Below are 14,456 nucleotides of genomic sequence, written 5' to 3'. Positions count from 1 at the left end.
ACGGAATATAAATGTAATTTAGGTTTGATTATATAACATTTCTTTTCTATTTCAGAGGCTCCGGCGGGGGTGGCATGTTCGGAGATGTTAATATATCAGCAATTTTAGACTCTTTCAGTATAAGTTATGATAAAAGAGTAAGGCCAAATTATGGTGGTAAGTTATTTTTCTTTAAATTTTGAATGCAATACCCACATATTCCCAACAGCAACTCAACTCAAATAACAGGTCAAAACATTCTTCTCACTATGCATCGTATACTTTATATACGAGTACTTGTCAATCATTAGTTTCTTTAAAATTTCACTATTCGAGTTATATACAGTGAGATAAAAATCTTGTATAGTCTATAATAAGACTGGTTATTAATCTCTGTTCAAAGGTACATTTAAATTCTCTTGTAGTATTAATATCATACATGCATACTAAACGTAGACGGGTAAGGCCTTGTTCAATACCGTTTCCGATCTGTATTAAGTTACTGAGAGTATTTCCAATTTTCGATATTTCTGATATTGGCATAACTGTTACTAGGTTTCAATATAAGTTATACGATTGAGAATGTTTTTCATATATTTGGTCAGCATGCTGTCAAAAAAGTATCGTAAATGGATGATTTCTTTATTTGATATGGCTAATATTCTTCAATCTAACTTTAATATCTTGATAATTTTGCTTATGAAACTCTTTTAAATTTAATTTTATTCAAGTTAAAATAGCAAGCCCACCGGAAAGAACTCTTTAATACAATACCTATTTATGCTTCCATTAGACTATCGTAATTGTTCATCATAACAACAATTCTCACTAAACCAAGTAGCATTAACGATTATCATTGATTAATTCGCTCAATGTGATTAAATAATGATATAAGGGAATTATCGTTTGCGTATTTGAATTGTTCGAGCCGAGAGGCGCCGTACTCGCAATAAAGTAGAAGCTATAAATTGCAATTGTAGTTTTGATAACACGTTTCTTCGTTTTATACTACTAAAAGACTTTTGTAATTACATTAGAAACCCTTTGAGTGGTTATTATTGTTTTTGTAACGATCCAATGTGAAGAAAAGATAGTGTAAGGAAAGAGAGTAAAGAGAAAGAGAGAGAAGGTGTAAGGAGCCGTAACCTAAGAGAACTATCTATCATCAAGCAGATAAAAATGAACAATGTAAGAGAATAAAGACTTGGACAATAAATAGTTATTCCCCGGGTTCACCGGCCAAAACTAAAGCCTTAATAACTCTTTTATGGAGGCTGAGACAAAAGAGAATACCTCAATGTACATTTATTTTTATTCGTATTTATTATTAGACGTTATGGTTAAATAATAAATGTTCGTGAAATAATTTGAAGCAAAGTACTTACCTTCGAATTTCACGCATCAAAAACTTCCACTTAAGCACCCTTTTCTTCGAACAAAAGATAAGCCGGCACGGCACTCTCCGAGATAAAATTGTATGATGTATATCTCACCTCTTGTTATTTTATACTACAAGAATTGTCAGAATTCATTTAATTTTTACATTCTAATGTAGATTATTTGATTACTTAAACACCTTTTTCTTTTATATATTAGTGCATTAACATTTTGACCGGCAGTTTTTATGAAGAATGAGAAGAAAGACAGAAGAAGAACAGAGACCCAAAACAGGTCTTATATATAAGTGATAGAAATCTAGTGGATGTTTTAAAATATAAATTTAAAGGAGTAGATCCTAACTGATACAAAAGTATCATATATTATCGTTTTCAGGACCACCCGTGGAAGTGGGGGTTACCATGTACGTGCTCTCCATCAGCTCTCTGTCTGAAGTGAAAATGGTACCTTATTCAAAGAATATAGATATGCATTAGACAATCACCAGCATTGTTCATCGTAGCACCCGTGACCACGGTTCGATCGACGTCCTTCGGGAACCATTACGTTTCAGACGTTTGGTTTGGTTTTCACGGCTCGAGGCGCGAGCGGTACTCACAATTGGGCTTGATTGCAGGTCCGCCAGTGGAGGTTGGCGTCACCATGTATGTGCTGTCTATCAGCTCCGTCTCCGAAGTGCTCATGGTACTCCTAACTGTCAGCTCACGCTTGTCTCGGCCGCTTCGGCTCAGCGCCGAGCGACCGAGCAGCCCTAGATACGAGGCTGCGAGCATGTCTTCGTTTTGTCGAGCAGAATTCCCTGTCTACAGTTGCTTTCTTATCGGAGTTTGACAAACCACTATATTGTGTATCTGGAGCTTATGTCACTGTTTAATTGACAAATCCAAAACCAAACTATACAAATACAAAAATTAGAAAGAAATAATTGGCATTATTATTTGATTTCAAGAGGCAGCAAGTTGATGATCTTAATTAATAACAACGTGCTAATAAATGAAAATCAATTATAAATATAATATATAAAAAAAGCGATTAATGCATTTTATACGCATTGCGTTTATAAATATTTCATAGTGGTTTGTCGGTTCTAGTCTCAAAATTCAAAATTATACAAGGAACTCGAGATAAGAAAAGCAATAATGTATATAATATGTCTGATGTGTTTATCAGTTCTCGTAACTCCAACAAATGCATTTCTCTCAAGCCCGGGTCATTAGACAATCTTTTATTAGTTAGGCCTCCAGGGTCTGTCGTATTTTCTTTATACAATCATTACTCTGGCTCATGTTCATATTAGTAAACGTTTGGAGCTATGAACACCAGCCTTGCACTGGGTGGACTTGCGACGACTGTACAATTTTATCTGTCCGTCATTTCGTAGTTCGTTGTGTTTGTGTCTGTGGTACCGTATCTACTGGAAATCTGCCAACGTAATCGTTACTTTTCACGCTCCTCAGTTAATTGGAACACCGGAATTTATGTATAGCTCTAGTTTATTTCGATCGCTTATTTTATGTTAGTAGCAAGCTAAGGAAATAAATATTTCCAATAAATACTGAAGTGGAAACCAAATCAAATACATAAGGTTACATTGAACGTGACTTTATAAAGGACTAAGTGCGGGATAACTTAATGTCAAAATTATATTCCCGTGCAAGCATTGGCCTTAGCTTCATTTAACTGCTTTATCGAGCCGTGGGTGCCTGCTTGGCGAACACCCACCTATAAACGTCGATGTGAACAGAAACCTCTTCATTTTGTAGACTTCACTTCGATACACTCTTGCGCCTAGCTTTTCCTCACTCTGCACATAAATATTGCGTATTTATGAACCATACCATACCATACCAACTAAATTCTCACTCAAGTGTCGTTCATGAATACGAAATTAGAACAAAATAATTGTGATTAAAAGTTCCAGCTTGTTATGTAATAGTTTCATAACCACTATAATATTAATGTCACGGCATGCATTGTTAGATGTTTTTACGAGAAAACTCATTATATATCTAATGTAAAAATCATACTTTCGTTGTATTGGATCTTTTCTTTTCCAGGATTTTACATTGGACTTTTATTTTCGACAATTTTGGACGGATCCACGACTAGCATATAAGAAACGAGCCGGGGTTGAAACACTATCAGTTGGGTCCGAATTTATTAAGAATATTTGGGTGCCCGACACATTTTTTGTTAATGAAAAGCAATCCTATTTTCATATAGCCACTACTAGTAACGAATTTATAAGGATACATTATTCAGGATCTATTACAAGAAGTATAAGGTACAGTTGATATTCCTAAATCCGGTATTCATTTAATAAGATTAATTAAACAATTTTTTTAACACTTTGTTGCATGTACAGAAAGATAATAAAATTTACAAATGAGAGCAACTGGCGGCCTTATCACATTCAAGCGAGCTCTTTCAGGCAACCACTGATTAATGTGTGAAATCTTTCTTTAGAACATGCATTTCTGAAAAAAAATGAAATCTATACAAACTTTACGTAAAGAAAATTATTTGAACAGTATTAAAGCTGTAAGCCATTATGCGGCAATTTTCATAATTACAGTTGATTTTCAATTTACAATTTTCATAGTAACAATTTAATATCATATCTCTGTGATTTGTAACTAACTGATGTTATATAATATCTCTGTTAGGACGCAATAGTAATTGTGAGAGTAATTGTGTATTTTTTTTATTTTCAAATCTAAAACTAAATCCATACAAATTCAGCAGATGTCTGTATTTTTGAATGTGACTCTTTCGTTAATAAGATAAGATTAATTTGATTATTTGTATACTTTGGTCATGTATTTTATATTTTACCTTCTCCGTGAAGAACGGTTTTGCAAAGAAAAAGTGTGTGAGTGTCAGCTACGACGCACGATTGGAGTTTACTCCTTACGAACGATAAAATGGCGATAATGTTCTGTGGCTGTCGACCATATTTTCATACTAAAGGTGGTAAGAAACACTGACAATGTTGTAACGTGTCTGTCAAAACGTGAATTCAAAATAGAAAAGTCTGTGTAATGTATTCCATCTCATTCTTTTACACGTTCAATCCTACAGATATATGTTTGTCTCTTTGTACATAACGCCTCAACTTTTCGTGTTACACTTGATTTTACTCCTTATAAAATTTGCGTACCGGGCCTTATAACTCAAATCGTTTCTTAAGGAGTAAACTCTATATGTTTGTCTCTTTCTACATAACGCCTCAACTTTTCGTGTTACACATAACGCCTCAACTTTTCGTGTTACACTTGATTTTACTCCTCATAAAATTTCCGTACCGGGCCTTATAACTCAAATCGTTTCTTAAGGAGTAAACTCCAAAAATACGTATTATCGTATAATACATTTAAATAAATCTCTTGCATTTACAACGCGAAACTCAAAAACATATTTCGTTAAAATCTTTTTTTTTACCTTTATACCTCAAGAAATGCTGATTACGCTTGCGGCATTTTATTCAAAGAGGGATTATGCAAACTTAATTGACAACCCACTAAAATCTGACCGATGCCTTCAGCACGCCAATGCACGTAATCTAACTAAACTTTAAATTTTTTCGTGATTATAGAACAAATATATCATCTTCCAGATTAACCATTACAGCATCTTGCCCTATGAATCTTCAATATTTCCCAATGGACCGTCAATTATGTCACATTGAGATAGAGAGTTGTAAGTATCACAGAAATCCTATACCTCAATAAACACTTGTAAATTTACAATAGCAAAAAAAATGTAATTGTATTTATATCACATAAAGTTTCACGCTTAATATAACACAAAAAACGGCATATAAAATTAACGTATCGTATATTATACGTTACGATGATAGAAAAATAATTTTTTGATAGCGTGTTCACGATGACGCAATCATTTATTTAATTATTACCACCGTGCAATCTCTCACTGGGCTTCCCAATGTGTTGTGACCACTTTCTTATCACAGATGCTATTCAGGGATATGTGAGCACAAGCGTAACGTCGACACGTTTGACTCCCTCGTGTTGTCATGTTGGATGTCTCCTTCTCGCATACAGCACCCGCAGAAGGAAGACATTGTAAGCCTGTGTCCTCACGAGCATTATGCTAAACTGATTTTGAGACATCGCTGCAACCTGTGGGCCGAAGGAGGCGGGGTACGCGGCAGCAGAGTCTGCTCATCACCCCGAGCCGGGTGCAGACGTACCGCACGCAACCAGTACCAACCACCATACCACGCGCAAACCTTCGCAAACCTACGCAAACTCAATTCATTCACTCCTTGCACATTCGCTTACTAGCACCTAGATTGTATTTTCAGCACTGCATGCCTTAGTCAATAGTTTATTTTTTTAAGTAATGTAGTTATCATATTTTTCTATCATCTTCAATGAGCCAACTCGAGGTGAATTTGACTCGAATCAGCTCAGCTATATCTTTACCCGCGAGTCCCATCAGTTGGCTACGAGTGGGAAGCGCGATGCTACGCAGCGTAAGTGATAGCGTTTTGTGTGTTTGGCATGTCTCCGGAGTCGGGTACACAATGAGAGACATTCGGTATCATTGGAAGGACGGCTTAGCAAGTGTCGGGATGAGTAACGAGGTGCAGTTACCTCAATTCCGGGTTCTTGGACATCGACAACGCGCCACAGTTGTAACTCTAACAACAGGTAACCAATAGACCGCATTATTAGCAACCTCCGCATTATCCATCCATGCTCCGCTATCGACCCCGTCTCCCTCTGCCCGTGTGCAAGCCGCGGCACGTGCACACATGTATACATGACACAATATTAGCATGAGAACGCGTAAAACTGACGCAAGTCCTCGGCTTTGACCCGACCGAAAGACGATTCGAGTCGGAACACCCACTGCAATGGGTCAGGGGTCATTCATTTATGTATCCGCTGCGCACAGTCGGCTACACCATGCGAGACATCCGTTACAAATGGAACGAGGGGCCCAATTCTGTGGGCGTTTCCAGTGAGGTGTCCCTGCCGCAATTCAAGGTGCTCGGCCATCGACAACGAGCTATGGAGATCTCGCTTACAACAGGTACTTGACTGGAGAAAGCATCGAACGAGAAGGAATAATGATACCATTACTTAACATGAAACACTGGGCATAACAACCACGAATCTGTTCACGTCCTGCTTTTGTATTATTGCACTAAAAACACAGAATTTGTGTTAGCAACACAAAATCATAATAAGCCAATAAAAACTTAATAACTCTAAAGGAAGAAAGTTTTTTATTTATCGGACAGTTAATTATTATTATAAATGTTTATATCTTTAAAATAATCGAGCAAAATCATTTACAGGAAACTACTCAAGATTGGCTTGTGAGATCCAATTTGTGCGTTCAATGGGATACTATTTAATTCAAATTTACATTCCATCTGGTCTAATTGTTATCATATCATGGGTATCATTTTGGTTAAATCGTAACGCGACACCTGCTCGCGTGGCGCTAGGTGTGACCACGGTATTGACAATGACCACGCTCATGTCCTCAACAAACGCTGCTCTGCCAAAGATCTCCTACGTCAAATCCATCGACGTGTACCTGGGCACTTGCTTCGTAATGGTCTTCGCCAGTCTGTTAGGTAATTAATTACATATTAATAATTACAACTATAAGCGAATGCAAAGCGATATTTTTTAATGCAAAAGCGATTTCCATTCCCTGTATTTTCATTTAGTGGTACAGATTGAGGGATGAAGAACCGTTTGTATCGTTACAGAATATGCTACGGTTGGGTATATGGCAAAGAGGATACAAATGAGAAAACAGAGGTTTATGACGATTCAAAAGATTGCATCAGAGAAGAAAATGCCAGTCGACTGTCCACCAGTTGATACCCACACGCTTTCGAAAATGAATACCATTGGAAGATGTAACCCCGGTCGACCATCAGTAAGTTATACTCCGTACTAAGTAGTAATGGTAATAGTTAATAAAAAAATTAATAACATTATAGTTTAAGTAGTCTTTAACGTACATCGTTATGTTATGTTTTGACTCCCTTACGTTTCTCATAACAACCACAGACATCACTCTTTGATACTATGGCGAACTTTAGTTCGTGATCTTAATTCTAGACAATTTTTAAATTATTAATTGTAATTTTCTTATTTTAGGAAGTCCGATTCAAAGTGCATGATCCCAAAGTACATTCGAAGGGCGGAGTATTGGAGAACACCGTAAATGGCGGAAGAAATACAGAAGAAGAAAATCCGCCGGCCCCTCAACTATTACCACCTGGCAAGGTAAAAGCAGTAATTGTATTTTTTCTTTAACATAAGCGGCCTTGCGTCTGTATTGCGAACGATAGATGTTATTTAAATAATGGCTCTTGTTGATTTTCAATGTCATGTTGTCTTTGCGAATGTTACTCTTATGGTCTCTTCTAATGTCTTAGATGTTGGTTCTACGTTTTCAGGACATCAGCAAGCTACTTGGAATGACTCCGTCGGACATCGACAAATATTCGCGTATCGTTTTCCCTGTATGCTTTGTCTGCTTCAACCTAATGTACTGGATAATATACCTCCACGTTTCCGATGTCGTAGCTGACGATCTGGTACTTCTGGAAGAGGATAAATAGAGGGGTCTAAGCTATCACCACTTATTTTTCCACTCGCACACATTAAATAATAATTTGAAATGCGATATCATTTCTATGATAGAAACTTCACGACGTTAACGCTCGTAGCTTAGATGCTAGAATATCGCTTTAGATTAATTGTATATAAAACGATCTCCAATCTACACGACATTAACGAATTGTATTAAATAGTGGATAGGATTTTGTAAGTATTCCTTCGGGAGCTAGAAATGACTGATCTGGAGCTGATCTGTTCAAATAGAATTGAAAAGGTTGTAACGTTGAAAGAGCCTTTTATTAACTTTCAAATTATTATTTCGTGGCAAAATGAGTGGAATATGAATTACGATTTAGTAATTTATTCTAATGCTCAAAATAGCTTTATCTGTTAGTTTTTCTTATGTAATACATTTGTTTTTTAACCATGTGATAAGTAAGTTTTAATTGTAGTTGCATATATCATAAAATAATTATTTATAGTCTCTCATGGCTTTATTGTATATTTCTAGTTTGTTTTAAGTACCAGCTTTAAATTGCATGAATTTTTAGTTATAAGTTGGATAATGTAGTATTAATTATGTATCATTTATAACTTTTAGAGTGAAAACTTGATTTGCAGTAATGTTCTTTTATCGACATTTCATAAATGTGATCGAAACTGCATGACTGTTGGCATGATACATATAACTCGAAATGGAATTAAATTAACCAAATTTACACATCATTAATCAATGTATAGGTATGACAGGATTTTAAATAAAAGCGTTAGTTCCGTATTTGTCATTGCTGCTTCCACAATTACAAATTACATGTAACTAATGAAATCGCATCTCAATTAATCGGTTTTATTGTTTATCGATGCAGCCCTGCGAGTCTGTAACTCACTTCACGAACTCACACAGCGGTTTTCGCATCGGCGGTCGCTCTCAAATCAGTCGTGAAGCAGTCATTTTATGATTTGGCATTCTGAAAAGGTGGGAGTTTGTAGTTTATTGTTTATCAGAATGCCAAATCATAAAATGACTGCTTCACGACTGATTTGAGAGCGACCGCCGATGCAAAAACCGCTGTGTGAGTTCGTGAAGTGAGTAACAGAATCGCAGGGCTGGACATATAAATAATGTGTTCTTCTTAATTAATGTAAGACAAGAAAAGGCGATGTAATGCTAATAATACATTGCAAATGAACCATAAAATCATAATATAAACTTACGAACATCATTCAATTAAAAAGTAAAATACTAAGTTATACTCCAGTAACAAATCTATTGTTTAAATATAGTTTATAAAATGTGTGCTTTATTTAACAATGTTATAATACTCAGTTAAAACTAAGTATCAGTGAATGAAATAAGCTCGTTTATCGTGTCTATTTATTTAATGGGATAAGATTTTATAAGTTAACATTTTTAATGTTCTGATTTACTCAACAATTTATTATCAACAGTATCAGCTTTACAAAACTTTCTTTCAACGCTAACAGTTTAAATATAGGGGCTAGTTAGTGTGCTATTTACACTGAAAATCAAAGTCATTACAATCACTTTAAATATATCAATGCGACACTCGACACATTGGCAATCAAATCAGCCGTAATTCAAATATTTGATGAAACTAAACCACATCTCATTTGTTGTACGTTTAATATTATGAATGTTTAATAAAAGCCATACACAAAGCATTGAAATATCACATGAAGTTCTTACCATAACGAGCTCGCATTGTAGTTACATTTGAAAAGAGTTGTGACGTCTGCAGCGACGCTGTTTGCATTCATATGAATTAAATATAACCGTTGACAAAGACACAGCATAGTGTTCAGACAACAAAAAAGAATATTTAAAAATGTACCTAGATTTTTCAAAGTGAAAATAGCCTTGCTGCAATTTCTAACGTAGCCATAGGTGTATAATTTGTTTTCGTCGCACTGTAGAAAGAACGCTTTGGATACTGCAATCTATTTGCAGTTGAGCATTAGATATGTTGATAGTGTGGGAGTCTAGTCTTCCTCGCCAGAGGCTCCCCCACCATCAGCTCTTTACCTTCGATTATCTGAAACGCAGAATCCCTATCATCAGTTACGTCACAAGCGGAGAGCGTTTCTTAAGCTGGGTGTGAATGTAAAACAAAAGACGGAATAACGACGTTTCGTTCGATTGTGATAAGGCATGTGATGGAATATATGTGTAAACCTCATTTCAATCACAATCAAACGAAATGCGCTATCGTTCAGTCGTTCGTTTTCCTTTCTCCCCGTTCGGCTGTTATTGTAGAGTTTAAAAATGTCACTGCCCAACGCAAACACCAAAATTAAAAAAACGGAAAATAAATATTATATATGTAATATAATTATAATGTGTTCTTGTACGTAATTATAATAGATGCCTCTAGCTGTCGGAACGTTGATAATATACAAATATGCAATAACAATTTTACAATGTTTAAATATTGTCGTCGCTAGATTGTCGTTTACAGATAAGAAATAAAGTGCAATAAATGAACACCAAATAGGCTCGGATGAATTATTTATACAATGTGCGGAATAGCATTTAAGTTTTAGCCGTAATTTTCTGTTCTATTATCGATAGCATATGTAGAAACTTTTTATTTGATGGATAGATTTTTGTTTGAGATTATTAAATTGGATAAGATAATGATGTTAATACAATATAATCAACACATTATTATAAGGCACAAAACAATTTTATTTGCATTGTTAAGACAATATTCATACAATAAAGATTATCTTAAATATAGTGCATATTACTCAAAATTACACAAAAATGTTTTAGTGATGCACAGTACATATAACTTTAGACGGGATTTTCCAATGTCCCTATCACGGTTTGAAATTCAAACAAAATCGCTGTCTTCTAAGCGTCAAAGATTTGCTAGATTTGTTTTAGTTTTATTTATTTTATAGGTATAGCAATGTAAATATTTGATAAAAGTAAAAAATATGAAATCATATGAAGTTTGATAAATTGTTAAAAAAGATAAAGATTAGTATAGTGATTGACTATTTTACATCAGCCTGTTACAGTGTATCAAACAACAAGCCTTGATAATGTTTATATATAAGGCGGAAAACATTGCAATAAGTAGAAATTTACTAGATTGTTCTAAATAGTTTTAGACACCGCCTATAAGCTATAAGATAAGCTGAAAAATAGGGAAAAAACAACAAGAATGTATGTCTCATAAAATGTATTTATTAACTTATCTAGGAGCATTTCTGCACAAACAAGAGATGCTATATTATTTAGACAATTTTAATATTATAAGCATATATAAGCAATTTAGTTTAGGTTGGATTGGTTCAAATAGAAAGTTAAATGTTAAATGGGTTGTTTGGTTGTTTTAACTCGTCAACATCACAAATCTAATATATAAAATTCTCGTGTCGCGGTGTTTGTGGTTAAAGTCCTCCAAAACGGCTCGACCGATTCTCATGAAATTTTGTGGAAAAATTGGGTATGTCTGAGAATCGGACAACATTTATTTTTCATTCCCCTTAATGTTAAGGGTAGTCCACCCCTAAATTTTTTTATTTTATTTTTAGATAATTTTTCTGTTTTTTTTTTTATGATACAGCATTAAAAATACATACAACTCATAACTTTCACCCCTCTACGATCAACCCCTATTTTTTTATGATAAATTATACACATGGCAAAACGATGTTTGCCCGGTCAGCTAGTAATATAATTTGACACATCACATATTGATGCGCGTTTCATTTTGAGGTAATCATCATGGCCACCATGATCGCCAGTTAAACGACGATTATGATCAGTTTTATGAAATTTACCAAGTCTTAAAATCACAATGAAAATAAAGGTAAGCAATGTTGACGCGTCAATGACGGAAAATTGACATGAATACGCAATTAATTTTGAACAAAATAAAATGTTAATAATGATGGTGGATACACCTTATATTGTATCGGCACCTCTATCGCTTTTAGTTACAGTATAGGTTAGCGTAGGCCTATTTAGGGTCTGTTTCACAATGTATGGATAAAGTACCAAATAGCTATGCAACACATAAATTATTTGGAAGTTAAATTGTGATATTTGACATTCATCGGACTCATAGCTTATGATAGACTTTATGTGACGAATAGCGCTATCTGACAGTCGTGAAACTCAACAATAGTGTTTATCCTACCAATAAGTAATAAATAGCTAATTTGGAACTTATGAGAACTTATCTGTACATTGTGAAACAGACCCTTAGAATTATTATAGTTAATGCGTCTCTCTGAAACGAAATTCTAAAATATGTGTAGTAATTAGTTATAAGGATCGAAATTTACACTTAGATAAGCTCACGACAAACTCACGCACAAAACGAAATTTTATGTTATGCGGCACCTAATTTAATCCATTATTTTTCAATATAGCGTCAAGGGTGCCTTCATTATATAGAGAACGGTAGAACAGTTTTATACTTTAAATTCCAAGACGGGAAATTAGATTTAGCTTGTCACGGTCTTAGAAAATTATTACATTCTAGTTAGCCTCACCTGTGTTGTCACCGAGGCAGAGGCATTCGAAATTTAAAATCCGTTCTAATTTTAAATTAAATACTTTTGGCAAGCTTTCGTAATATTCAATAATTATACTAAAATGTATTTTTTTCTGGGGTCGTGATAAATAGCGCCGTACACTAAATATTATAGACTGATGTATAAAGATCAATGTCATAGATTTAATTAAGAATCTGTCGAAATCCAGTAAATTTATTTATTATAATTTTAGGTAATGTAAAAATTTAATTAAGAATGATTCTAGTCAAAACCTATATTAGATGTTATGTGAGACCTATGTTAGATGCAATATTACAAAAAACCATACATAATTTTACAATTATTGAACAATATGTTTTAAGGGAATTAGTGAATTATTATTATTAATAAAAAAAAATTATTATTCGGGCATACGGGCGGTAGGAAGGGCTCGAGTAGATAAAAACTGGTAAAAAATTAATTAAAATGCCCAAAGCATATTTGAAAAACTTATCAAGATCACGTTATATGTCTTCTTTAAAATCTTGATTTTTTTTTTGAGTACATCAGACTCGTACTCGTGAACTGGGAAAAAGTTGATTTGTATTTTTCTTTGAAATGCAACTCCTAAATTGCATAGAGAAAGGTTTCAAAATTAAAAAAAAATCGGAGGAAAGCTTTATCACTCTTCGGGTATTAGGCTCTTAAACATTTTGTTATTGTTTATTTTATGTTTATACAAACTTTGTTAATACAAACAATAATATATTAAAATGATTTTTAAATCTTTAGTTTCACGTTTTGTTCATAGTTAGGCTGATGAAAGATGAACCCGCCAATAAAGTCCTCTTACTAATAGAAACTCCACTGACTTAAATTAAATGCGCATACGTCACTTTCTGTCGAACTGTATAATAGAGAAGTGTCCATAGATCGGTGTACGATTTGCTTGTGGTCTTTGTGGTTAATATTGAGATGACCAACTCACGAATGTCAAATTTCTTATTAAAAAAATATCCGTGAAACTATTGAAGAACACTTCTCTAATTATACATTATATTTATTATTATATAACTTGTATGTTTCATGTGTTTTCTTATTGTAATAGAATAAATAAAATATTAATATAGCGTTATTACTGTAATATGTTATAAAATTCCTGTCTTCCGTGGATTAATGAATAATGGTATAATTTAGGGTTAAAGGTGGGTTTATCTCACAGTCGCCATCATTAGTTATTCTTAGGAACTAAACCAGTGTCTTATACTTGTACAGGTTTATCTGTCTTCACAGTATATGAAAACTCTTTGTGTTGCTTGTATGTATTTTTAAATATTATATTGACAGTTTTTGGCCAGAATACTCCAAATTGATGTTTAATAAGTTTAAAATTAGATAACTCTTTATTTGTGCTGAAATGGTTTTTATTGTTTGGAACGAGATTATATAAATTAGACCCGATCAAAGACAAATAACGAACACTTTTAGTTATTTATCGTGTTTGCGTGGTTGTTAATCTCATATACATATATATATATTAATACTTTATGTTAATCCAAATATATTGTAGCTTCTAGTTGCCCTGAATTTTTTTGTATCTCACATAATGAGCATTCGAATATCCTGGCCATAAAATTTCTCAATTATCAATGTTCTTATGAAAATATAAAAATGTATATAATTAGTTATTAATGGTCCTGTTTCTCTAAATTCTATTAGTTATATACATATATATAATCACTATTAAACCCTACAATCCTTTAAAACCGATACACATTATATAGAATATTTCATGTAAGCTGAAATAATTAGTTGACTATACTTATAAAAATTATTATTTTAGTCAATATTGTTAATTAATAATACTTATACGAAATACTTACCGTCATTATGTATCCTAATACCACTGGTAAATTATCAACATAATTGTGATTTGCTGTAGTCAGGAGTTAC

General features: G+C 33.8%; 1 protein-coding gene across 3 annotated transcripts in view; it reads left to right on the top strand.

Moving 5' to 3' along the window:
- The window catches only part of LOC125062718 (gamma-aminobutyric acid receptor subunit beta-like), a 30,884-nt gene extending 22,655 nt beyond the window's left edge, over positions 1-8,229 (top strand). Inside the window, exons 2-10 of one of the 3 annotated variants that reach the window (XM_047668805.1) lie at positions 56-156; positions 1,994-2,061; positions 3,435-3,661; positions 4,994-5,076; positions 6,301-6,438; positions 6,707-6,991; positions 7,130-7,302; positions 7,527-7,655; positions 7,829-8,229. In XM_047668805.1, coding sequence (XP_047524761.1) covers positions 56-156; positions 1,994-2,061; positions 3,435-3,661; positions 4,994-5,076; positions 6,301-6,438; positions 6,707-6,991; positions 7,130-7,302; positions 7,527-7,655; positions 7,829-7,993 — 1,369 coding nt within the window. In that variant the 3' untranslated portion in view covers positions 7,994-8,229. Of the gene's footprint in view, positions 1-55; positions 157-1,752; positions 1,821-1,993; positions 2,062-3,434; positions 3,662-4,993; positions 5,077-5,915; positions 6,054-6,300; positions 6,439-6,706; positions 6,992-7,129; positions 7,303-7,526; positions 7,656-7,828 lie in introns of all 3 variants that reach the window. The other 2 variants (XM_047668804.1, XM_047668806.1) reach the window with 2 other exon arrangements.
- Positions 8,230-14,456: the final 6,227 nt, after the last annotated feature.

This window comes from Pieris napi, chromosome Z, assembly GCF_905475465.1.
Source record: "Pieris napi chromosome Z, ilPieNapi1.2, whole genome shotgun sequence".
NCBI classification, from domain to species: domain Eukaryota; kingdom Metazoa; phylum Arthropoda; class Insecta; order Lepidoptera; family Pieridae; genus Pieris; species Pieris napi.
Note: the sequence above shows the minus strand (reverse complement) of the source record. Positions and strands in the feature narration are given on the sequence as shown.